Source organism: Canis lupus, chromosome 7, assembly GCF_003254725.2.
Source record: "Canis lupus dingo isolate Sandy chromosome 7, ASM325472v2, whole genome shotgun sequence".
Lineage (NCBI taxonomy): Eukaryota > Metazoa > Chordata > Mammalia > Carnivora > Canidae > Canis > Canis lupus.
Genome location: NC_064249.1, coordinates 39,841,171 through 39,868,290, shown reverse-complemented (window position 1 = coordinate 39,868,290; position 27,120 = coordinate 39,841,171). Strand labels below are relative to the sequence as shown.

The window sequence follows — 27,120 nt, the reverse complement described above, 5'->3', positions numbered from 1 at the left end:
TTGTTGGTGTTAACAAAATGGATTCCACTGAACCACCCTACAGCCAGAAGAGATACGAGGAAATCGTTAAGGAAGTCAGCACCTACATTAAGAAAATTGGCTACAACCCTGACACAGTAGCATTTGTGCCAGTTTCTGGTTGGAATGGTGACAACATGCTGGAGCCAAGTGCTAACATGCCTTGGTTCAAGGGATGGAAAGTCACCCGTAAAGATGGGAATGCCAACGGAACCACACTGCTTGAAGCCCTGGATTGCATTCTGCCACCAGCTCGTCCAACTGATAAGCCCTTGCGTCTGCCTCTCCAAGACGTCTACAAAATTGGTGGTATTGGTACCTTCCCAGTGGGTCGAGTGGAGACTGGTGTTCTTAAGCCTGGTATGGTGTCACCTTTGCTCCAGTCAGTGTTACAACTGAAGTAAAGTCTGTGGAAATGCACCATGAAGCTTTGAGTGAGGCTCTTCCTGAGGACAGTGTGGGCTTCAGTGTCAAGAACGTATCTGTCAAAGATGTTCGTCGTGGCAGCGTGGCTGGTGACAGCAAAAATGACCCACCAATGGAAGCAGCTGGCTTCACAGCTCAGGTGATTATCCTGAACCATCCAGGCCAAATCAGTGCTAGATATGCACCTGTGCTGGATTGTCACACAGCTCACATTGCTTGCCAAGTTTGCTGAGCTGAAGGAAAAGATAGATCGTCGTTCTGGAAAGAAGCTGGAAGATGGTCCCAGGTTCTTGAAATCTGGGGATGCTGCCATTGTTGATATGGTTCCTGGCAAACCTATGTGTGTTGAGAGCTTCTCTGACTATCCTCCTCTGGGCCGTTTTGCTGTTCGTGACATGAAACAGACGGTTGCTGTGCGTGTCATCAAAGCAGTGGACAAGGCAGCTGGAGCTGGCAAAGTCACCAAGTCTGCCCAGAAAGCTCAGAAGGCTAAATGAATATTATCCCCAATACCTGCCACCCCAGTCTTATCAGTGGTGGAAGAACAGTCTCAGAACTGTTTGTGTCAATTGGCCATTTAAGTTTAATAGTAAAAGACTGGTTAATGATAACAATGCACCCTAAAACCTTCAGAAGGAAAGGAGAATGTTTTGTAGACCATTTGTTTTTCTTGTTTTTTTTTTTTTTTTTTGCATGTGTGGCAGTTTTAAGTTATTAGTTTTTAAAATCAGTACTTTTTAATGGAAACAACTTGACCAAAAATCGGTCACAGAATTTTGAGACCCATTAAAACAAAAGTTTAATGAGAAAAAATAAAAAATAAAGTAAATAAAAGTTTAAGTGAGCTGCTTTTATGGGTAAAAACATAGTTCCTTGTCCACACATCCCTGCATAATTCTTTCATTTCTCTGATTTTTCTAATTCAAATAGCCCTCAGGTCTGATACAGCCAAAACAAAAAACAAAGATTTTTTTTTTCTCCCCCAAATAATTTATCAGTGAGTACTAGTCCTTGGGAGGGATTTCTGGACATAGCAATTTGATGATCGTTACAGTTAAATTATGACCCAGTTGTAGATATCAGAATTAACCGTCTATGTTAGACTGTTAGAAATCCCATTAAAGGCATTTTCGTTGCTTACCATTTTCATTCACAGTACTTCTTTCATGGTTGCTTTTTCTTACCATAGGAGGGAGTCAGAAAGAAGAAACCACTCGTTAGCCCGTCACGCAGACATCCTTGCTGCTGTTGAAACAAGGCTCTCACTGTTAAATATGACTTTCATGAAGTATGTGGATTCCAATCTCTGTTGCTTCATCCCAGGAAAGGTAAAATAGAACTGCTTACCTAAAACAGCTGGATTGCACTGCTTAAACCGAAATTACTCTAAAGCAGTTGTTTACCTGTCAGAATTGTTCTACTTCTCTGGAATGAGTTCCTGTGAATGGCTTTGTTCAGCTTCTGTAGAGAAGCTGGTAGAGAAAGCCATATTCTGTGTGATCTCCATTTTGAAAGACCTCATTGTGAAACATGCAGTAGAAGCCCTGCTGTTCTTTAGAAAAGCTTGTTAGGAATTCATCCTCTATTCCAGGTAATAAGCTATTTCCATAAATATGAAGGGAAAAAAAGAGTTCCTACTAAAGAACCCATTTGTGGGCTTTTACTCTTTGTTTAGGATGGACAGTGAGCAAGTTTACAGGTATTATCCTTGCGATTAGGATTGTTCTGATTTGGGGGAGATGGAGTAGGAGGGACAAGCTGATGTTTGTTTCGTGTGAGAAGTGTTTCATGAGAACGACTTGGGTCCTTCCAGATCAGGCAGGTGTAGATACGGGATAGCAGTGCAGGAATAGTGGTGATGAACACAGAAGGCAGTCTATGGTGGCAGATTGACCGTCACCAAGTCCTGAAGGCCCCAGCACTCAGCATACTACATGTGTAGTATCTTGCTTCTTGAATTGGGAATAAATTCAGATGAAATCTGTGTGTATCGTATGTGGAAGAAGTAGAGATGCATTGAAAGGTCCTTTTGCTACTTACTTGATACTGGCAGAAGATTCCATTTAATGTGGTCAGAACTAAGCAAGTCCTAGAAAAAAGTCGAATGTTAGCTTTATGTTATTTCTGTAGATAATTAACACTGGCAATATTTTCTATATACATCCTCTGTCTTCAGTTTTCTGTGAGGTTTATTGGTGGGGTATCCTGTTTCTTATTTTATTTAAAATATTCTTCAATATATCTCACTTTCATCCTTTTGGTTACAAATTCTTCTGAAGGGTACTTAACTTTAAAAGGTGACCAGTTGGCAACTTCAGATTCTGATTCTTATGCCAGATTGTATCCAAATCTGATTGATAGGCCTCAACTCTCAAGTATTCCTGGGAGGTTGACTGAACTAGTATAGGTTGTCCCCTACAGCCTCATGGTTTTTAACCCATATCTCATTGTTAGGAATGTGAATATTTAGGAAACACAATTCCATAACGTCAAAAACAATTCAGCCAGTCTTTAGGAACCAGAGTGGAGTAGTTTGTGCTAAGTCCACGTGGCCTGCAAAGCCTGAGCAACTTCATACATGGCCTTTACAGAAGTGGCCAATCTCCATTCTGGGTGATCAGGACCACATACTTGGAACGCTGCTCTTTGCTGTCTTAACAAATAGGGTCAAATCCAATCGAGCTTTGCTGGGGTTTTTTGCAAGTCTTTGTTGACTCACATGTTAATTTTGGTACCGAAATAACAAAACCAAGGCCGCAGGTGTGGAGAACTTGTTCAGTTTTTTTGTTTTGTTTTTTGTTTTTGTTTTTGTTTTTTAGAACTTGTTCAGTTTTGAAGGTATTGCAGGTCACTGCGGCATCAACTCTAGGCAGCTCCTCAGCCAGAACCCTCACTGTGCCCTCGGTGGAGGAGCAGCTGGGAAGGGATTTTGTACCCAGCCTCGCATGTAATACAGACCTATCCCTGTCCCTTGTCCTTGCTCTCATCTTAGATTCGTGAAATACTTGTGATTCTCGGAGCACACTCATGTGCACTGACTCATGTCCTTCCCATCACGGCCGTGGAAGGTCTGGTCTGTTCCTGTCCCGTCGGTAAGAACACGGGCCCAGCCAGCTGACGTGACTTCACAGAAGCTTCACTTGAGCCTTCTGATTGCCTGGTTATCGTCTTCAGTGTTTTCTTCCATTTTCCCTTAAGAGTACCCTTGTCTTCACAAAAACTCACCCTTGGTTTTCTCCTGTAACCCTGAAAATAACCCCACCAAAAAAACCCAGAAATAATTTTTGGTTTTTTTTGTTTGTTTAATTTTTTATTTATTTATGATAGTCATCACAGAGAGAGAGAGGCAGAGACATAGGCAGAGGGAGAAGCAGGCTCCATGCAGGGAGCCTGATGTGGGATTCGATCCTGGGTCTCCAGGATTGCGACCTGGGCCAAAGGCAGGCGCCAAACCGCTGTGCCACCCAGGGATCCCTAATTTTTGTTCTTTAATCACACCTAATTCATCTTGAATTGCTTTGTTTCTTAAAAGGGCCATTTTTATAGCTTATGTTTTGCCTAAAATAACAAACACTGTGTATACTCAAAATATTACTTTTTTCTTTTTTTTTTTTTTTTAATTAAGTAATCCCTGAGCCCAGCGTGGGGCTCAGACTTATGACCCCGAGATCAAGAGTTGCCTGCTCTACTGAGCCAGCAGGCACCACCCTGAATGTTATTTTTTTATTCTCATGTAGCTGGTACTTTTTAGCTTGTTTAGTCAAAAATAAAACTGCTTACTTAACACACTCTGCAGCATTGGGGTTGCTTTATGATTGCTCCCTTTCTGTACTTCTCAGCCTTAAACTGCTCACATTCTGTCTTCAGAACTGAAGGCCGCGGCACTTAATCACACGTGCCTGAGTATGTTCTATAAAATAATTCTCTCTCCGTATAATATCTAATCTTGATCTGGTATATGGTTTCTATGTTAGGTAATTCTTCTGTCCCACCAGATCCTGCTTCTGGATTTTACTCAAAAGTTCAGGAACTTTCATACTTCATAGGAGAACACATTTTTGTGGTTTTGTTAGAATTTACATCTATGGTAAACATAGCTTATATGAGCTATGCTCATAATATCTCCTCAGCTCTGAGAAACAGTGGACAGCACGTGGGGAAATAAACGAGTGTGCCCATGTTCCAATAAACCTTTATTTACAGAAACAGTGCAGGTCCAGTAGGGCCTCTGCTGCCAACCTGACCACGTGTGGCCGTTCCGTCCATCTTCTCTCAGAACCTGGAGGCTGTGGGTGTCTAGCTCACTCCTCTATACATTTTTCAAGTCTTCTGACAGAGAAGTCACACTTTTTACAGTCAGTTGAGGGTCCATGTGGCATCTCACACATACTGAAACACACATGGAGTGTGTGGGACAGTCCCAACTGACTGTCCTGGGAAATAGAGTGATGAAGGAAGATGTAGGTAAGGCCTGTTCTTCAGCACTGCTTGTGGCCCTGCTTAGGAATGTGAAACCCAGGCGTTCCCAAGAGTCAGGGTTTTCAGTGTAAGTAATTATGCAAGGTCACAAGTCCAGATGTTCCTGAACAAACCTAAAATCTGTAAATTAGGTTTTGTTGGTTAGTTTTTAATGTTTTGGCCAGGGAGATGGCGGATGGGGAGGGAGTAGGGGGAGAGGATGGCAGTGTGGCATTATGTAATCTCTTCTCTTTTTTTGGTAACTTCTTGATGCAATTTCACATTTGCATGAAAACTGCAAGAGTAGTATGAGGATCTTTCATAGGCTTTTATCCAGATCCCACAGTTATTTACCTTTCGTCCCATTTGCTTTTATTCTCACTGTAAGTATGTGTTGTATTTTTTCTGAATCATTTGAAAATGGTGGAGATAACTGTGACCCTTTATTCTTAAATATTCTTATGTATTTCTTGAGTAAGCATTTTCTAACTGAGCTGCAGCATGGTTACCAAATTAGGAAGTGTGACTTTGATACAGTGGCCCCTCTCTCAGTCCAGAGCCCCATCCAGTGCTGTGCTAGACTCTGTATCCTCCTTAATGGGGCAGTTTCTGTGCAGCCTTGGTATACCCTGATCTCCACATTTTTGAAGAACGTGGGTTCCTTCCGGATGCCCCTTTCACGATGTCCCTGCCCTGCCCCTCTTCCTCCACCCCCACCCCTCCCACCATCTGGGCTAAGCAGGGGGTTTTGGTGAGCTGTCTCTGTGCTGGGTTCTTAAATACTAGCAGAGAATCATCAGACTAATATGAAACACAAATGGGGGAAGACATCTTTGAGAAAACCATTCAAGGATATAAGCCTTAGAGAAGAAACCATGACTAATATTCTAAGAGAAAAAAGGATAGAGTCAAACATGTGCCACATAGAAATAACAAGTTTTTTTTTTTTTTTTTAAGATTTTATTTATTTATTCATGAGAGACACAGAGAGGCAGAGACATAGGCAGAGGGAGAAGCAGGCTCCATGCAGGAACTCTGATGTGGGAATCGATCTTGGGCCCCAGGATCACACCCTGAGCCAAAGGCAGACGCTCAACCACTGAGCCACCCAGGCATCCCCAAAATACAGAAGTTTTTAAATGAACTTAAATTTCTTAAATATGGAAGAAGTGTTGAATTAAATAAAAGGAGTAGAAGGGAAGGTTGAGATCTCAAGTAGAACAAAAAGGTGGAAAGTGAGAAAAAATGAGGACAAAGAGGTTCAGTTTTTTCTTTGGAACTTTGCTCAACAAGTGACATAAAATAGAAATTCTCTCTCACAAGAGTCCACAGACTGCAGCCGTATCCATAGCATGTCTGTGCTAGTTAACATGAGCTGCCAGCATTAGGGATGCAGTGCTCACTCACCATATCTGGTTGGTACCATACTTTTTAAAATATTATCACCTCAGGCTCAGGTAGGATCAGCACGCAGCACATTTGAAAGCTATAGAAACAGCCACTAAGAGTTTGAGTGGCCAGGGGCACTCAGGTCGGCTCAGTCATTGAAGCGTGTGACTCTTGACCTTGAGGTTTGAGGTCCTGGGTTCAAGGCCCACATTCGGAATAGAAATTATTTTTGAAAATAAATAAAACTTTTAAAAAATTGAAGGAATGATCTGAGAAGTAGAAAATCACAAGCTATTAAAAAAAGAAATTTAGTGCCCAGCCTTAAAGTGTGTGATCTTTCCAGTAGACTCAAGACTTACCACACCATTACATTCTTGCTGCTACAGTAATTTTCAGAAAGTAATTAAACCCACTGAGGGGGTTGAAATATTTTGAAAATTGGGTAGATACCATGCTTTTCTAATATGTGCCATTGCAACCATAAGTAACTCGAGTGGTAGAAGCAGTGTGGTTCTCAGGTGCCATGTTAGTTTCTCCTCCATCTTGTCCTTTGAGTGTAACTTGGAGAGACGGGACTCCTGACTCAGCCATTGAGCATCTGCTTTCAGCTCAGGGCGTGATCCTAAGAGCTGGGATTGAGTCCCACATAGGGCTCCTTGCTGGGAGCCTGCTTCTGCCTCTGCCTGTATCTCTGCCTCTGTGTGTGTATGTGTCTCATGAATAAATAATAAAATCTTAAAAAAAAAAAAAAAAAAAAACTTTGGAAAGAGGAAAGACATTGTTTTTAATTTTATTGAAAACTTGGATTATCAACCACTTGACTAAACCTAATCTCTCTCTCTCTCTCTAGTAAAATTTAGAAACATTAACTTTCTTAATTGAAGACTTGAGCAAATGGAGAGATGCCTTGCTTTGAGGCTGTATCTAAAAGGCCAAAATCAGTAAAGATAAGAATGTGGTACAAGTTAGTTTACAGGTGTAATTTTTCAGTTCTCAGGGTTAGAGCTGAGGGCCAAAATGTACAGGGAAGGCTCAGCTACCAGTGCAGCAAGAGCATTAGGAACCAGGTGGTCAAGAAAAAAAAAAAAAAAAAAAAGGAACCAGGTGGTCAGAACTTTCTTTCTCATGTCTGTTACACTTGTGTCTCCCCATTGTGATGACCCTTAAGGTGAAAAGGGGTCTCTTGCTCCCCTTTGGTGATCGCAGGAGAGGGGGACCCGAGGAGACTTCATTCCAATCCAACTTGTCTTCTATGTCACTCACTCGTTCTTCCACCTTGTTAACCCTCGTCGTTAGGACTTCTAGTTTGGATTGCATCTCATTCAATTGATTTTTAATTTCTGCCTGATTAGCTCTAAATTCTGCAGTCATGAAGTCTCTTGAGTCCTTTATGCTTTTTTCTAGAGCCACCAGTAGCTGTATAATAGTGCTTCTGAATTGGCTTTCTGACATTGAATTGTAATCCAGATTTTGTAACTCTGTGGGAGAGAGGACTGTTTCTGATTCTTTCTTTTGAGATGAGGTTTTCCTTCTAGTCATTTTGTTCAGTGCAGAGTGGCCAAAAGCAAGTTGTATTGGGAAAAGGAGAAAAAGAGAGGAGAGAAAGAAGGAAAGAAAAGAGAAAGAGAAAAAAAAGGAAGAAAAAAAAACGAAAAAGAAAAAAAAAGGGAAGAAGAAGAGAAAGAAAAAGAAAGGAGAAAAAAAGGGGGGTGGGGGAAGGAAACAAATCAAAAAGCAAAACAAAACAAAACAGAACAAACAAACAAAAAAGAACCACGGGGGAGTATCTTCTGATTCTGTGTACTTTAAGTCCCTTGGCTTCCTCTGGAAGTTGTCAGTCTAGCTGGTGTTCTGGGGGAGGGGCCTGCTGTGCTGATTTTCAGGTGTTAGCAGTTGGGGGAGCTGCTGTGCCCCTGCCTGGTGCAGGGCTCAGTGGGGGTTGTTTACCCCGTGAGGCCGCAGGAGGAACGGCCCCAGTGGCGGGGCAGCTCTGGAGCCCTGGATTCAGCCCCCGCAGGAACTCTGGAGCTCTCCGTCGGCAGGGCCTGGAGGCTCCGGGGCGGGGCCGCTGATCTGCTCAGCTGGGGCAGGAGCGTCCTTGCTGTCCTGGGCCCTCCCAGCCTCTGCCTGTCCTGGGGGAGGCGGGATCCTGGGCTGTGTCCCGGCGCCCTGTGCTCCGGAGCCTGCGCTGGTGGATTCGCGCTCCCGGGCCGCGCAGCCCCCTCCGCGGAGCCGCCGCCCGAGCACCCCGAGCTGCTCCTGGAACCGCGCAGCCCCCTCCGCACGGAGCCTCTTCCTCTGCCCGAGCCCCTCCGAGCTGCTCCCGGGGCCGTGCAGCCCCCTCTGCGGAGCCGCCGCCCGAGCCCCTCCAGCTGCTCCGGGTCCCGCCGGTCCCGCCGTGCGCGCTGCAGCCCTTAGGGAGCTCGGCGCACTCTCCTGGGCGCGCAGTTGCTGTTACTGTCCCGGGGAGCCCGAGGGCATCCCCCCCCCCTCCTGGGTCCTGCTCCAACTCCCTGCGAGCCCCTTTCCGCCCGGGAAGGTTGGTGCAGCTCCTGCTTCTCCGGGACGGGGCTCTCCTGTCCTGGGGACACTCGCCCCGGCCTCAGCCCGGCTCCTCGCAGGGCCCCTCCCCCTTGGAGGCCTTTGTTTCTTTATTTCTTTTTCCCCGTCTTCCTACCTTGATAGAAGCGCGAACTCTTCTCACTGTTGCATTCCAGGTGTTCTCTCTTTAATTCTCAGGCCGAATTCATAGATTTTCAGGATGATTGGAAGGTTTTCTAGGTAATTTGGTGGAGACAGGTGATTTGGAGACCCTACTCTTCCGCCATCTTGCCCCTCCCCTCTTCATTCCAATCCATAGCAAGTCTTAAGAGAAAGAAAAGCTTGGAGGCCAGAACACCTCGTCCCAGAGCAGGAAATTGAGCTGGGTCCCAGGGCTTTGGGTCAGTTCTTCTCCCCATCATCGCAGACAGAATTCAGTATCATTGTTTAGTCCTAAGGCTTCTCTAGCAGCTCATACCAACACTTTGTAACACAACCTGTCGCTCCCTTACATTGTGATTTCCATCAGAGCAAGAGCTGTATTTTTATTCACCCTGATTCCTTAGCCTCAGCACCTGCTACAGAAAATCCTAATAAATATGTTTGTGAAACTCACAAAGAATTTCAACAAGCCAAAAGCTGTGCGTTACAGACGGTGTTGTTCACCCCATAGGTCTTTACAGGGATTGCAAAATAAGCTGTCACTTCTCTCCCTATTTAGCAATTTTTTTCTAAACACAGAATTGGAAGTGCTAATGAGAACTCCTTATTTTAGGTGATCGATGAGATTTATCGTGTGTTGAGATATGTCAATTCTACCAGAGCCCCTCAGCGAGCCCATGAGGTACTTCAGGAGTTAAGGGACATCTCCTCCATGGCAATGGAGTACTTCGATGAGAAGATCGTGCCCATTCTCAAGAGAAAGTTACCAGGATCAGATGTGTCTGGAAGACTCATGGGCTCTCCTCCAGGTAGCTCTTGTTCTTATGTTCAATTTAAAGTAACATTCATATATAGTTTCATAACTTGCTCTCCCCCACCCCCACTTAATCATACATTGTCACCTTTTCTGTATCTGTAAATATGTATTTGCAACATGATTTTTAATGACAGGTTGATTACAGACCATAACATGTATAACTGATCCACTACTGTTGAGCACATTTGTCTTTAGTTTCAGTGTTTAAACTCTTTGAAGGACAATCTCGTGGCTAAATCTTTATATATATCCACAACTACGGACTTACAATAAATTTGTTAGAATTTCTGGGCTAGGGATCCCTGGGTGGCGCAGCGGTTTGGCGCCTGCCTTTGGCCCGGGGCTGATCCTGGAGACCCGGGATCGAATCCCACATCGGGCTCCCGGTGCATGGAGCCTGCTTCTCCCTCTGCCTGTGTCTCTGCCTCTCTCTCTCTCTCTGTGTGACTATCATGAATAAATAAATAAAATCTTTAAAAAAAAAAAAAAAAAAGAATTTCTGGGCTAAAAGCCATATATATGTATGGGTGGTTTTGTGGGTTGTTGGTGTTGTTTGGGGTGGGGTTTTTTGGGTGGTTGTTTTTTGTTTTTTTGTTGTTGTTGGCTTTTTGTTTGTTTTTGGGTTTTTTTTTTTTTTTAATGCTGATTCTGTCTGGCTAATATCCGTTATGCCAAAACAGAATTAAATATACCAGATAAAACCCCCCAAAATTATTCATGGAATATTCACTTAATATTTCAGCCCCTAGAGTGTCTGGCTCCTACTTTAAAAAACAGGGTATATAAAGCTATTTTGAGCGCAATCACTGCTTCTGTGGTAGCTATTTTGCAAAAGTGTATCAGAGCCGAGGGATTTGTGCCTTTATCTACTGAAAGACTAAATTGTTAAAAATATCTTCAACCCTTGCAAATACTTTAAATCAGGAAAAAGTTTTTAGTAAGACTTTTTGTTTTGTTTGGATTAGATAGCTTCCTGGAATGCTCAGTAGGGTAACCAAGTGGCTTTCTGTAATTGAATAATAAAGCCTACAGCATCTCGGCATTAATACGTCAGTTATTTATTGAGTACCTATTATGCGCACAGCACTGTACTTTGTACTGTGGAGACTAAAAGGAAGTGTAATACATGGTGTTTGATCTCAAGGACCTTATTATGTCAAAAGGTAAGACATATCCAGACTCAAAGTTAAATGGTCATTGGTAAGAGAAATCTTTTAAAGAAGGGTCCATGGAAATGCCTAATGAATAGCAGAGAAAGGATCTTAAGGAAGCTAGAACCCTTGTTGACTGGTCTCATTGAGAGTTCACAAGAAATAAGAAGAATTGATCTAAGCCTTGATGTGTTAGTGGAAATTAGATGAAGGTAAACAGAGAGAGAAGGAAGAATGCATTGGTGCAGGAAATAACCTGGTTCTTTATATGTATAAAGAGAAAACTGTCATGATGGGTTTAGGGTATAAATGGATTCATCTGGTTCTTTTAGAAGACTTTTAGTTTTTGGGCAGCCCCGGTGGCGCAGCGGTTTAGCGCCGCCTGCAGCCCAGGGTGTGATCCTGGGGACCCAGGATCAAGTCCCACATCAGGCTCCTTGCATGGAGCCTGCTTCTCCCTCTGCCTGTGTCTCAGCCTCTCTCTGTGTGTGTGTGTCTCTCATGAATAAATAAATAAAATCTTTAAAAAAAAATTCTTTTAGTTTTTAAAAAGTAGGTTATTAGTTTATGGCAGTGATTTTTATGCCAATGTTACCTTCTCTTATTCCTATAACAGAATGATTCCAAAGCCTTCTTCCTGCGTCACATGGGAGATTCTTTGTGGTCATCGTATGTGACGTAACCCACTGTTTGATGGTATCCCTCCCTGTCTGGCTAAAGTTGAAACTCTTGCATAGAGCTAAGTGCTGAAAGAACTTAAGGGCATAATAGGCCTGTGCTTATAAAACAAATGTTTATGTTTGCTCCTGTGAAATAAGATAGAAAATAGTCTAATTTTACTAGTGTTTTCTTAGTAGGTCTTGAAAATGTTTTATTATATTTTAGTCCAAGTTTATGCCGTTAAACGTTGTTCTCCATTACTGGCAATCCACACGGTGCCAGATGAACCCAAGCATCAGAATTCAGACTCCTTTACTCCTAAGACAGGGCTGTCTGATTAATCCATTCAACCAAGTAGATTGCAGAGAGAACATTATCTGAAGTGATGTTTTAAGGGCATTCTATTTCAGAGTAAGTTTCATGACGGAAGTCTTACTGGTAGTGAGACATTTTGAGTGATTGATGGACCATTTAACACTGTGTCTCCACAGTTCCAGGACCTTCCGCAGCCCTCACGACGATGCAGCTCTTCTCCAAGCAGAACCCCTCAAGACAAGAGGTCACCAAACTCCAGCAGCAGGTCAAGACCAACGGCGCTGGTGTGACTGTTCTCAGGCGCGAGATCTCTGAGCTTCGCACCAAAGTGCAGGAGCAGCAGAAGCAACTTCAGGACCAGGACCAGAAACTGCTGGAGCAGACCCAGATCATAGGCGAACAGAACGCACGGCTGGCGGAGCTGGAGCGCAAACTGCGGGAGGTCATGGAGAGTGCGGTGGGGAGCTCCTCTGGGTCAGGGGCCAACGAAGAGTCTCCTCGGAAACGGAAGAAGGCAGCAGAAGCCATAGACTCCCTTAGGAAATCAAAGCGTCTCCGGAATAGAAAGTAAAGGGGGAGTGTTTCCAGCGCCAGAGGAAGACGTGCTCAGCAGCTGAGTGGTTCTGCCTGCAGGACCTGGGAGCCTCGGTGCCCCCCAGGCTGCCAGGCCTTCGGAAGGAGCACGACTCCTGCTTGGACTCTTCCTGCTTCTCCCAGTTGAACTGATGCACAGAATCTTTTTACTTTGCAATAGATTTGTACTAACCAGACCTGTTCTATCATGTTTTGAGGAGTTAACTTTTTTCTGTGCAGATAATGTCTAAAGTAAGTTTATTTGTTTCTGCATATATGCACATTACAGAAGGATCTGAAACAAACCAGTCTGGACAGACTAGAAGTTAAGTTTAATACAGAAAAATGTCCTGTTTCACTTGAAAGAAAAGACCTACTTTTTAAATGGACAATATCTTGTTTAAAAAAAAAAAAAGTTGACTTTTTGTTATAAGTGACCTTTGTCTGGAATGTCTGAAAAGTAGTAAATGCTTTTTGGTATCAAAGTAATGGGTAACTAAAACGGACTTCCATAGTGTTGGCTGTAGAAGGGGCCTCTACAGTATTGACTATCTATTTTTATAAACTACTGGCAAGGGACTTATCCAGTTGTTATATACATGTTTTCATTTCTCTTCTGGGGCCATGTCCTCCATTTGCATGGATGCATGCATTGCCTAGTCAGCTCACTTAAGAAGCTCTTGCACTGGTATGGACCTTGAACCTCTATACTTCTCCACTTTTTAGAGCAGCATTAGTTTATTAGAGCGCCTGACATCTCCTACCACCACGACAGCTTGCCTCCAGGGAGGCATTTGTCAGACCGTTTGTCCTCTGCTTTCACAGGAACAGGGAGCATGGAAGCCCATCTGTTTTCGTTAGGGTTCAGGTACATGGGCCGAGGCAGAACCCCAAACTCCCAGGCTCTATCAGTGTCGGACCTCTGGTGACTGGTGTAGCGTCCCTTCCTCACCACTGCGGGTATGAGTAGGGGATTCAGCCGTGGGCTGCAGTGTTGCCATTGAAAGAAAGCTTGTTGGAGAAAAGCGTACTCTGAGAAAGCATTTTGATCGTTTTGTTTCTGGGGGATGACCTGAGGGAAGCATTTAAATATTAGTTTCAAGCTTTCCTTATTCTACAACTTTAAACAAAGCTTTAATTTCGTTTGCACTCCTGTTTTGAGCGTGTAACTGGAAAAGCATGTCTTGCACTGTTCACCCTTCTAAGCGGTCACTTTAAGCACCTCCAAATCGTGTGCAGTGGTTACTTTCCCCAGGTGGATATTTTTGAGGCATTCAACGATGACTGTCCTCATTTTATTTTCATGTACTAAATTATGTAGTTATTATTTGATAAGTTCTTTTATCAACTTTTACCAACTGTTGCTTTGGGCTTCAGTTATTTCAAATAGGCTTAGGTGTAATATAGGAAATGACCCCTGTCCAGGTGGGAGTTTGACACCTGCATGAAACCTAAGGTTTGGGTAAGTACCTTAGTGGAACAAAAGCACAAGGTTGCCGCCCTTTTTATCCGCCCACCATGACATCACCTCACCAAATGAAACTTTTTCTTACCCATTTTTAATATTTTCCTTACATAATACTGTCCTTAGATTTTGATCAATTCTCTGTCTGGCTTGGAAACTCCCATTTACAATGTAGTATGTTTTCAGTGAAAAAAACCATATAACATCCAAGTGTTTCATGGTTTGTTGGGAAGGTAATTTTAAAATAAACAATTTCCAAAAAACATTTGTCAGCCAAGGTCATCCATAAAAGTCCCCGTCTGGAACTTGTTTTCTTGGCAGGTGTCATTTTTGTAATCCTAGGATTGAGCCATATTGTCCTGACTCTGGAGCAGGCCTGCTGGAGTACTCATGGCTGTTAATATTCCGCCTTCCTGGTAATAGGAAGATGCTAGAGTAACCAGGTAACATGTTTACAGGTTTACAAAGTAGGATCCTTAATGCATCAAAGGGATAGGACCTCAGATGACTAACAGTTGTTAATAAATTATTTCCACTTTCTTGGATTGCTTTTTAAACCACACATAGATACCCAAATGTATGTAGAGTCTTCCATTCGTTAACATGAGTATTTGGCTTTCACACCATCAGAAGGTAGATTTTGAGTTTCGGAATCCAGGTTTCTGCAGGATACACGTGTCACTGTCCATAAGGTCCATGGGCCCCACTTGTACGCACTACGGTTGTCCATTCAAGTCTTAATCTTCCTTAAGGCGTCTTGCCAAAAATCGTGTGAGGCTGTGGCCTTGACCGATTCAATAGCTCTTACACTTAACTTTTGGATCACATAGTGGGATTTAGGGTTTGACAAATCACAAATTATTTTGACCAACTGAAACTGACATGTCAATTGTGGATGAGCCCCTGAGGAGGAGCCATCTCACCTGAGGGTTAGACCCCAGGGGTTTCAGTGCTGTTAGCGTCATGTTGTCCTTGATTAAGAGTCCCTGAGTCACCCATGTCATCTTCCTTGGCTGTTTTTCAGAGACTTCTGTGCTGACAGGTCCACTCCCACTTGTGAATTGATTATGGTCCAGCACCACTGACCCAGACACAAGGGGACTTGCCCCTGCCTCACAGGCACAGGGCCCTCCACATCTCTCCCACACAGATTTGGTCTGGTTTTCACATAATCTGAAATACAAATGATTTCAGGACATGAGATTACAGAACTTGCTGCTTTTCAAGCTCCTATTTTGCTGTACAGAGCCTGGAAATAATGGGGCAGACACAAACTCACTAATTAATCATACTGTTTTAAAAACCATTGGGGTGCCATCTGGTCTAAAGCCACTGGTTTTAGAAGCAGCTTTTTTCTTTTTTGTTTTCTTTGTAAAACGTGGTTTTTGGAGTACTGAATTATAAGGGGCTTGCCTTAATCTCTATTTAGTAGTTTCAAGATGTATGCTCTATTCTACTTGTTAACATGTTGAAATATTCTATGTAGCCCCAAAGGTGGGTCAAACAGTATAAGTCATGACTAAATAAATAAGCTAAAGGTGTCACTATAGCTGGATTTTTTTTTTTTTTTAGATAAGATGGACATATGAACAGAGGCTATGTGTAAGAAGCAAAAACCATGGCACCTTGAGATTGCACTATTTTTTGCATTGTTTTCTATGCCATTTCATAGCCTGCACTTTAGTCTCCAAAGAAACAATGTATGATGTCCCAGTTCCTTATTAGTAATAAACTGTTTCCTGAGACAGGGCACTTAATTCTGTTTTACTGAGAGAGTTTCTTGGAGGTGGATCCCTTTCCTGAGTTCTCTATTTCCTTAGCCATAATATTTTTCTAGGATCTAGGAACTCCCGATCTTCTCTGTTTCCAACAGTATAGAATTTTAATTTAATGTAATGTAAAATCTCATTCTTGGTGATCAGCACATTCTTACATCCTGCCCTAGTGGTGTGTACCCATTTGTTGACACCTATCCAACCCTCTAAAAATAAGTAAGTACGATCTGGAGCCGGGAATAAAAGCATTCTGAAAGGTAGATGTCCCATAGGATCCTGGCTTGTAACTGGCTATTTCTAATAGATGATGTGAAATCCAATCTGATAATGCCATCCAACTTCTCAATATCTGAGTCCCTTTAACTAGTCCACAAAAGATTAGTAAGTTAAAACACCCCGGAAATGACAAGCTTCAGTAGCCTGCCATCAGGGATCAATTATTTTCCAAAAAATACTGAAGCAATCAAAAAAATTAAACTGGCAATCAGTCAACTGCTGCCCACCATTTTATTTTTAATAGTGCATTGTATCTGTGGCAAGTATGATAGGCCCAAGTAATGTTGGCTTTTTCCAGCTTGCTCAGAATAATTGCTAAATTGCTAAAATCAAAAGTTAAACTTGTCCTGTTGTGTCTGGAGAGAACCATGGGATTTTAGAAGCATATTGGAAATCTATTGGGTCAATTGCCAAAGTATACCGGTCCATATTCAAAGCTATACCAAAAGTTTAGAAGTGTTTGAAATTCCTTATGTGGTACCATGTCTGTTTACTTATGCTCATGAGCAACAATGAGTTACTAGTTTGCCTTCTGGAATTTTAATTGTTATAACCTAATTCAATTATTGGAAATGAAAAGCACCTCCCGCTCACACAACAGGGTACGTAAATAAATGTGTTGTAACCAACGCTACTTGTTTTCTTTGTATTTCATGCACAAAAGGTGATGGAGCTCCACTTCTAGCAAACACCGCTATAACTAGCTACCACCTCCGGAAACACCATGTGTTGTGTGTGTTCCACGGGTCCTGGTCTTCATAGCCGCCCTAGAAAGCAGGTGCACCCTAGGGAACATGAACACGGGGTAAGCTGCACATTCACAATATTCAACCAAGTGCCTAAGTGGGATTTGAACACAGACCTGCCTGCCGCCAAAGCTTCTGTACTTCCCACCATGCTGTACTACATCCTAAACCAGTGGGGAGCTTTGAGACTCTAGATTACAGTAATTCTAGTTTTAATAATAAATATATAGATGAACATTCCATACATCTACTAGAACCAGTCAATGACCAAACTGCCACTGTCAAGAATAACACATAGAAGAACTTAATAGCCCAAAAAGGCTGCGCTTGGAAAAGATAACTTTTGTCCTGAAGTTTCTTGGCAATAGATTGATCCGAAGCATGCAGGTGGAACACGTTCAAGGCTTCTGGGACCTGCAGTCCTGTACAAGAGGCAGTCCTAACAGTAGATGGGGTCTGAAGCCACCAACACAAGTCCATAGTTGCCGTACTCTAGTATATGTTGCCAATCAGTTCAAAAGAGTGTTCACCACCAGTTCTTTTGCCCTGTCAGGGACGAACATCAATTCTCTTTTCAAAATTCCCTCCAGCTCTAAAACCAATGTTCAGAATTTCGATGAAATGAAAACATACAAATCAATCTCACCAATTGGACTTCCAAGAAAACTTAAAGTTTGCATCAGAAGACACTATCAACAATTAAAAAACCACCCACAAAATGGAAGTAATTATTTGCAAATCGTGTATCTAATAAGTAGTTCATATCCACAACGTATAGAGAACTCCTAAACTTCAGCAGTAAAAAACAAAACAAAACAAAACCAAAAAACCAAACAATTTAAAACTGAAGACCTGAATAGACATCTCTCCTGAGGATATATACAAATGGCCAAGAAGCACATGCTTATCAGCACCCATTAGGGAAATGCAAACCAAAGTTACAATGAGATGCCACCTCTCATCTATTATGATGGCTACTAAATTTAAAAAACAAAAAACAGAAAATCACAAATATTGGCAAGGATGGAGAGTCTGGAATTATCCTGCCCTGTTGGCAGCAATAAAGTGGTACAGCTGCTGTGGAAAACAGTTTGGTGAGTCCTCAAAAAATTAAAAATCTGAAGAAAAAAAAATTAAAAATCTGAGCTCCTGGGTTGGTGAACCTGTGAAATGTGGCTGGAGGGGACGTTCCAAGCCCCTTTCCCATGCCTAACCCTGTGCGTCAATTCTATCGGCTACTGATTCATATCCTTCATCATATCCTTTAAATAAACTGTCAAACACTAAAAAAATTAAAAACGGAATGATCACATGACCTAGCCATGCCATGTCTGGGTATATAGAAGCATTGGAAAGCAGGGTCTTGAAGAGAATATTAGTATACCGTGTTCATAGAAGCTATTTGCCATAGCTAAAATGTGGAAACCACCAGCATGTCCACTGACAGCGTGTGCATACCATGGAATATATTCAGCCTTCAAAAGAAAGGAGATTCTGACGTCTGCTACAGCATGGATGTACCTTGTGGGCATCCTACTCAGTGAAAGAAGCCAGTCACATAAAGACAAATACTGTCTTTATTATATAGCATACTTGGATTCGTCAAAATCTAGGCTCAGAAAGTAGAATGATGGCTACCAGGGGATGGGGAGAGCGGTGAGGGGCAAAGTTTCCATCTTGCAAGAGGGAAACAGTTCAGAAGTTGGCTCGTGGTGATGATCGCACAATACAAATGGACTTTATACCACTGAAGTGGTTCAGGCAGGAAATTTATGTTGTGTGTATGTTACCACAGTAAAAACAAAATTGGGGAAAATGAGAGGCATTGACAACTACAGATTTCCCTCGAAGCACTGATGGGCGGAGTTCCACCACTTTTTGTGCACTGTGTCTTAATTTCCATTCATCTCAAATATTTTCTGGTTTTCTATGTGACTTTGACTTCTTGGTTACTTAGGACTGTGTTGATTAATTCCCACATATACATGAGTTTCCCAAATTTCTTTCCATTTTTTACTTCAAATTTCATTCCCCAGGGACGCCTGGGTGGTTCAGTGGTTGGGCATCTGTCTTTGGCTCAGGGCATGATCCCAGGATCCGGGATCAAGTCCCGCATCAGCCTCCTTGCGGGGGTCCTGCTTCTCCCTCTGCCTATGTCTCTGCATCTCTCTGTCTCTCATGAATAAATAAATAAAATCTTTAAAAAACAAAACAAAAACAAATTTCATTCCCCGGTAGTCAGGAACCATACCATCATTGCAGACCTCTTTACTTTTCAAAGCTTAGTTTATGACCCAGAATGGGGTGTATCTGAGAGGACATTTCCTGTTGTACCCAGGAAGAATATGTATCCTGCTGTTTTGTGTAGAGTCTTCTGTAGATATTTTGTAGATCTGGGGGGCTCATAGAGTTTCCAAGTCTTCTCTTCCTGTCTGATTGTTCTCTGCCCTATTGGAAGTGGGAAATTCAAGTCTCCAGCTATTATAGTTGAATTGTCCTGACCCCTGAGTTCTATCAGCTATGCTATCATTAGAAAAAGACCCTCTTTATCTCTGTTCATTTTTTTTTTAAAGATTTCATTTATTTTTTTGAGAGAGAGCACAAGTAGGGGGAGCAGCAAAGGGAGAGGGAGAAGCAGACTCCTCCCCATAGAGCAGGGAGTCCGACATGGGGCTTCATCCTAGGAACCTAAGGTCATGACCTGAGCCAAAGGCAGACGCTTTACCACCTGAGCCACACAGGTGCTCCTTTATCTCAATGTTAAAGTCTGTTGTGTCTGGCATGTGCAGAACCACTCAGCTTTCTTGGGTTGCATGAAATATCTTTTCTCGTTATTTTATTTTCGAGTTATTTGCATCTCTGAATCTGAAGTGTCTCTTTTGCAGTCACTCTATATAGACAGTCCCCAACTTACAATGGTTCAACTAACAATTTTTTGACGTTACAGTGGTGTGAAAGCAATATGCATTCAGTAGAAACCATACTTTGAATTTTCATTTTTTCCTGTCTGAGACAACACTGTCTTGTGATGGTGGGCAGAAGCAACAAGTCATAGCATCCAGTCAGCCATGTGATCGTGGGTGTAAACTACTGATACAACCACTCTGCTTTTCACTTTCAGTACGCTATATTCAATAAATTACATGAGATATTCAACACTTTATTATAAAACAGGTAGTTTTGGGATCCCTGGGTGGCACAGTGGTTTAGTGCCTGCCTTTGGCCCAGGACGCGATCCTGGAGACCCGGGATCGAGTCCCACGTCGAGCTCCCGGTGCATGGAGCCTGCTCCTCCCTCTGCCTGTGTCCTGCTCCTCCCTCTGCCTGTGTCTCTGCCTCTCTCTCTCTCTCTGTGTGACTATCATAAATAAATAAATAAATAAAAATTAAAAAAAATAAAAAATAAAACAGGTAGTTTTGCCCACCTATAGGCCAACGTGAGTGTTCTCAGCACATTTAAACTAGGTAAGGCCAAGCTATGATGTTCTGTAGGTTAGGTATATTAAATATATTTTAAAATTATTTTTAAAAATCATTTCTACACCCAACATGGGGCTTGAACCTATAACCCCAAGATCAAGAGTCACATGCTCCACCAACTGAGCCAGCCAGGTGCCCCAAATGTATTTTGACTTATGGTTTATATTTTTAACTCACTATGGGTTTATTACAACATAACCCTATCAGAAGTCAAGGGAGATCTCTATTGGAGCTTATATTTTTATTTAGTCTGTCAATCTCTGCCTTTTTATTAGATTCCTTAATCCATTCACATTTAATGTTATTGTTGATATAGTTGGATTTATTATTGCTGTTTTACTTTTCTTTCTTTCTTTTTTAAGATTTTATTTATTTATGATAGTCACACACACAGAGAGAGAGAGACAGAGACACAGGCAGAGGGAGAAGCAGGCTCCATGCAGGGAGCCCAATGTGGGACTCGATCCCGCATCTCCAGGATCACACCCCAGGCTACAGGCGGCACCAAACCACTGCACCACCGGGGCTGCCCTTACTTTTATTTCTTATGTCTCATGTCTTTTCCCCCCTCTATTCCTCCTTACTGATTTCTTCTGTATTTAGTGAATATTTTCATTATATGAAAATTGTGTTAAATTTTAATTCCTTTAATGATTTTTTTCTACTACATGTTTTTGTTAAATTCATAATGGTTGGTCTAGGGGCTTACCATACACAACTTATCAAAATATTGCAAGTTTATTCTAACCTTATACTCCTATATAGTTCCATTTCCTTTTCCTCCAATTTGTGCTATGATCGTTAAACATATTACATCTGTGTATGTTACTAGTCCTAAATAGTTATAATTGTTACTTTATGTAATTTTGTGCCTCAGAAGGAAACTAAGATGAGAGAGACTGTATATGGATTTTGTTATACTCGCTTTATTTACCATTTTCATTTCTCTTCATTTGTTTCTGTGGATTTGAGTTGCCATCTGGTTTCATTTCCTTGTTCCAAGGCAGCTTTGCTCCAATCACATGTGTTGTTATTATTTTACATTTGTATATGCTATCGGGCCAACAATACAACTATATGCATATTGCTTTGTACAATTGCTTTTTAAATCATTAAGAAAGTAGAAGAAATAAGTGCTTATGCTAGCTTTTATAATTACTTACCTTTATTAGTGCTTTTTATTTTTTCCAGTGGCCTCTGGTTATATTCTGGAGTCATTTGCTCTCAGTGTGAAGAACTTCCTCTAGTATTTCTTAGCAAATGGCTCTTTGAGCAACAAATTCTCTCAGTTTATGTTTATTTGGAAATATTTACCTTCATATCTGAAAGATCGTTTTGCTGGATATAAGATTCTTAGTTGCCAGGATGCTTCCCCCCACCCCCCACCAGCACATTGACTATGCCATCCCACTGCCTTCTGGTCTTCATTGCTTCTGAGGAGGAGTCAGCTGTTGACAACTGTGGGGTCTCCTTGTATGTGATGAGTCATTTTTCTCTTGCTCTTTCAAGATTTTCTCCTTGTGTTTCAGCATTTTACTGATGTAAATGACATAATGATGTGTCTGGGCATTGATCTCTTCTTTTTTCCACCAAATCCATGAGCTTGGTGTCCACTGAGCTTCTTGGATGTAGGGAATAATGTTTTCCAGCATATCTGGGTGGTTTTCAATTATTTCTTTCTTTGAAAAAATTTGACTACATTCCCATTACATGTATATTGATTATTTTAGTGGTGTCTCACATTTCTCTGATGTCTCTATTCTTCAATTGTGTGTGTGTATGATAAAATATACATAAGACACTTTAGGGATCCCTGGGTGGTGCAGCGGTTTAGCGCCTGCCTTTAGCCCAGGGCGCAATCCTGGAGACCCGGGATCAAATCCCACATCAGGCTCCCAGTGCATGGAGCCTGCTTCTCCCTCTGCCTGTGTCTCTGCCTCTCTCTCTCTGTGTGTGTGACTATCATAAATAAATAAAAAATAAAAAAAAGACACTTTACCATTTTAACCATTTTTAAGTGTATAATTGGCATTAAGTATATTCACAGTGTGGTACAACCATCATCACTATCCAGTGCTAGAACTTTCTTCTAATATCAAACACAAACTCTATACCCATTAAACAATAGCTCCCTATTTCCTGCTTCCTTCAGCTTCTGTTAATGCCCGTTATTTTTTGTCTATGTCTGGCCAACTTTTATACTTTAACCATAGCAGCTCCCTTTTTATCAGGTTTTCATGGGGGCAGGGAGGGTGGCAATTCTTTGGCTTAAAAATATAAGTTGAAGAAAATTATTGCCTGGGGAAATACAGAAAAATACAAGTCAGGTGGGGATGGGAATGGTAATAAGTTTCATTTGAAAGGATATTTGTTTTAATAGAGGAAGACAGTGAACGCGTGTGTGCATGAGTAGAAGAGGGGCAAAGCGAGAGGGCAGAGAGAATCCCAAGCAGTCTCCACACTCAGCACGGAGCCTGATGCAGGGCTTGATCTCATGACCCTGAGATCGTGACCTGAGCCAAAATCAAGAGTCAGATGCATAACTGACTTATCCATCCACACGCTCTCATTTGAAAGGATTTTTTGAGTAGCTCTGTGGTCAGAAATGGTCCGAATTAGAAGTTGATATTCAGAAACTGGTAGGAAAAAGAAGACATATAGATGGCCAAAAAACACATAAAAAATGCTCAATATCACTAACCATGAGGGAAATGGAAGTCAAATCCACAATGAAATGTCATCTTACACCTGTCAGAATGGCTATTACTAAAAAGTTATTTTGTTGTTTTACTCCAGTACTTTTCCTAAAGTGTTCCTGCAAAATGTTTCATCTTCAAAGAGATTCATGGAAAAGACTTCAAAAAGTACAAGTTTTTCTTTTTTTAAAATGTAATTATATTTTATTTTTAAAGATTTTATTTATTTATTCATGAGAGACAGAGAGAGAGAAAGAGGCAGAGACACAGGCAGAGGGAGAAGCAGGCTCCATGCAGGAAAACTGATATGGGACTCGATCCCGGGTCTCCAGGATCACACCCTGGGCTGAAAGCGGTGCTAAACTGCTGAGCCACTTGGGCTGCCCTCCTTTTATTTTAATATTTTATTATTTTATTTATTCATAAGAGACACACAGAGAGAGGTAGAGACATAGAGGGAGAAGCAGGCTCCTCGCAGGGAGCCTGATGTGGGACTTGATCCCAAGACCCCAGGATCACACCCTGAGCTAAAGGCAGATGGTCAGCCCCTGAGTCACCCAGGCATCCCTAAAAGTACAAGTTTTTCTGATAACTTTAAAATCATAAAACTAGGGCATCCCTGGGTGGTGCAGCGGTTTGGCGCCTGCCTTTGGCCCAGGGCGTGATCCTGGAGACCCGGGATTGAATCCCACGTCGGGCTCCCGGTGCGTGGAGCCTGGTGCATGCTTCTCCCTCTGCCTGTGTCTCTGCCTCTCTCTCTCTCTGTGTGTGACTATCATAAATAAATAAAAATTTATTTAAAAAAATAAAATAATAAAATAAAATCATAAAACTAAACTGGGTACAAATTTCCAGAACTGGGGTGCCTGGCTGGCTCAGTCTGTAGAGCATGTGACTCTTGATCTTGGAGTCATGAGTTTGAGCCCCGTGTAGGGTGTAGAGATTACTAAAAAATAAATTGTAAAAAATAATTTCCAGAACTAATAGAAAAACTGGTTTCAAGCAGAGCAAGTTGTATGGGGCTGAACGAACTTATGAGGATGATTATAATTTTTTACTTTTTGTTTGAAACACTGCTGACTGCTTAATGTTTTATTCTTCCTAACTTAAGGAAATGTCTTCTCTTAAATTATCTGTGACTTACAGCAATTTGCTAAAGTATAGATTTGTAAACAAAGATGAAATATTTAACCTGTTCTCTGCACCTATTCCCTCCAGAATTCAGAAACTCTTAAGTATTCTTTTCTTTTTTTTTTTTTTAAGATTTTATTTATTTATTCATGAGAGACACACAGAGAGAGAGAGAGGGCAGAGACACAGGCAGAGGGAGAAGCAGGCTCCATGTAGGGAACCCAATGTGGGACTTGATCCTGGGACTCCAGGATCACATCCTGGGCCAAAGGCAGGTGCCAAACCGCTGAGCCACCCAGGGATCTCCTTGAGTATTCTTTTCACGCCAATATAGGTAGTTATTTGCATAGGTTCAGTAAGAATCTGTTCTCTTTGTAACAGGACACAACAGGAAACACTGGTTATATTATCAAGGGTTTAGCTTGAATGTCATATTTGAGAGAGACATGCAAAGACTCAGATATGACCACACTGCTCGGATAAATCCACCTGGAATCTTGCTCACACGGTTCTTGGCAGCCTTGTCAGGTAAGTAAGGAAGTCACTTCCTGGTAGGCCTACAAACCTCAGGATATTTGGGGGGAATCTCAAGAAGAGAGGAATTCACCCAAACTATAAGTATTGCAGGTAACATCTGATGACAATCCTCGGCTTGGCTTCCTGGCCTCAGAAGCTTTTAAAAGTTCAATCTGAAATACCTTTTTTTTTGGGGGGGGGGTGTTGTTGTTGTTTGGTAGTTTTGTTTTGTTTTGTTTTTGGCTGGATTGTTTTAAGATTTTATTTATTTATTCATGAGAGACACGCAGAGAGAAGCAGAGGAGGCTCCCTGCAAGGAGCCTGATGTGGGACTTAATCTCAGGACCCCGGATCATGACCTGAGCCAAAGGCAGACGCTCAACCACTGAACCACCCAGGGCCCCCTCAATCTGAAATTCCTAATGAAAAAGTCCAAGCAAAGCAGCCTTTAAAAGAGTTTACATGGTCAATTGCTCTTCTTGCTGCGCTATGTAAATAATCAGACCTGGTTTAATAAAAACAAATCATTTTACTGTGATTATCTGGGAGGAAAAAAGTGATTATGGAGAGAAAAATTATGTTTGCACCTGTGTAGACATTAAATTCTAGTCTTGCTGTCTTTGAGGATTTGTTCTATACCTGTAAACTGGACTGGATCTCGAATTCTTCTAGCTGAAATATCTGGCTATGACTCTCCAAACTAATGTTTCCTATCCTCTCCCACCCTTCTGATTTGCAATCACTGGGAACAAAGCCTGCTCTCAAATCCCCATGGAAGGACCACCAGTTGTCCTCACTACTCAGATGGCAGCCACACATTAGTGACTTGAATGTTTGGTACACATCTCAGCTAAAGAAGGCTCCACCTGACATCCGGTCCTTTGCAGACCCTGGAGACCTCTGAAGCAAACTGATGAGGAAGAGAAGTAGCCACATCATAGATGTAAACTGCTTCTTTCCGAGATGCCAGATCAAGCCCTCATACTGTAAACATGAAACACTCTTTTCTCTTTCTTCTCCTTTACACTGGCATTGGCCTTGAAAGATAACACCATCTTTTGTATCTCCTGGGGTAACCTTTCAGACTGCTGGATCTGTCATAAAAAAACTCCTATCTGTCCGTGATGCTAGAGACCTCTGGTCCTCCCTGTGACCAATCTCCTTTCTAACTATTCCTCCCTCCACCTTAGAAGTCACTTAAGGAATCTCTCATGGCCACAGCATCCAGTGCCTTGTTTTTATCTTTCTCCAATTATAACTGCACCTGCCCAATTAAACACAAATAAATATGCACATCATAGGACAGTTACACCCCCACGTTCTTATGATTATCTAAATCAGATGGAAAGTCACAAAAACATCTCACCAGTGGTTGCCATCTTTGCAAGGCCAGTGTTGTTCCCAATGATAGCATAGCTCTGGATGATCTCTTGGCTGAACAAGGAGGTGCCTGTGCCGTGGCCAACACCACCTGATGCACTTGGACTGACATTTCTGGGGAAGCCCTGAAACTCAGCTACATAAAGTCACTGAATAAGCCACTACACTCACAAAAGTGGCTCCTTCAGGTTTAGGGTCTTTGACATGATCGATTTGGATTGGTTTGGGTCTTGGGGACCATGGCTTGGAAGTGAACTCCAGATGCTCGGAATGATCCTGTTCATAATCACTAGAGCTATCGCCCTTGCAGGGTGCATGTTTACAGCTGCTGACCACCAAGCCCACAAGCTCCCGAGAAATGGAGGGTCAGAGAAGGAGCTAAGACTGACCCACTTACACGTTGTGAGCCTGGTCAGGACCCGTGGATAGCACACAGGATCAGCAAACACTGTGAGGCCTCCAGAGTCCAAGTAGGGAGTGGCACCAAAGCCTCAACTTCTGATCATATCCTCAGGTAGGCTGTTCAAAATTAAAAATAATTTTAGGCACCATACAGTCACTGGGGTCCTTGAGAATCTGCAAACATTTTTTGAGCCGGACCAGCTGCAAGTGCTGGTCCCAGCCATGAAGCTTTGGAAGGCTGTTTGCCATCTGTAGTGGCTGGAATGTTCCCAGCCATTACTGCTCAGTTTCTGCTTTCCAGAGGAGAGGCCTTCTCTCAAGGGCCCCATAAAGCCCCTGAAGCAGAAAGGAGCTCCTAGGAGACAGGGCAGAGGGGCCTGGGGATGAATCAAAGGGCCCTGGGAGTGGGGTGGGGGACGAGTCCCCCCCTCCAGGACTGGCACTCCTCATTTCTCCTTGACACCAAAAGGGGAAGGACTGCCGTATGACAGAAGTGGGTAGCTCTGAAGGAAGTTTCCAGAACCAGCAGGACCCTCAGAGGGACCCTGGGGTGCCAGGGACGGCAGGGAGATACATGCTCTGGGCTGATGGGAAGTCTTGGCCGGTGGACCTAGGGCGGGGAAGGCAGCCATAGAGGAGGAGGGCTGGGCCCCACCCACGCCCACACGGGAGTTGGTCCCCGCGGCTCCACAGTGACCACCCAGACTGCGGATCCCCCCCCGCCCGCCCCAGTGTTGAAAAGA

The 27,120-nt window shown here is 42.5% G+C and overlaps 1 protein-coding gene and 1 long non-coding RNA gene across 2 annotated transcripts in view; one reads left to right on the top strand and one right to left on the bottom strand.

Annotated features, from left to right (window-relative positions):
- Positions 1–16,655, top strand: part of FBXO28 (F-box protein 28) — a 33,601-nt gene extending 16,946 nt beyond the window's left edge. Inside the window, exons 3-5 of the mRNA XM_025430724.3 lie at positions 1,634–1,772; positions 9,608–9,803; positions 12,114–16,655. Coding sequence (XP_025286509.1) covers positions 1,634–1,772; positions 9,608–9,803; positions 12,114–12,508 — 730 coding nt within the window. The 3' untranslated portion in view covers positions 12,509–16,655. The remainder of the gene's footprint in view (positions 1–1,633; positions 1,773–9,607; positions 9,804–12,113) is intronic.
- On the bottom strand, positions 13,784–27,120 carry LOC125755437 (uncharacterized). Its single transcript, XR_007412005.1, has 2 exons — positions 26,373–27,120; positions 13,784–15,148 (listed from the first exon to the last, which is right to left on the bottom strand). It is a non-coding gene; the product is annotated as an uncharacterized LOC125755437 (long non-coding RNA).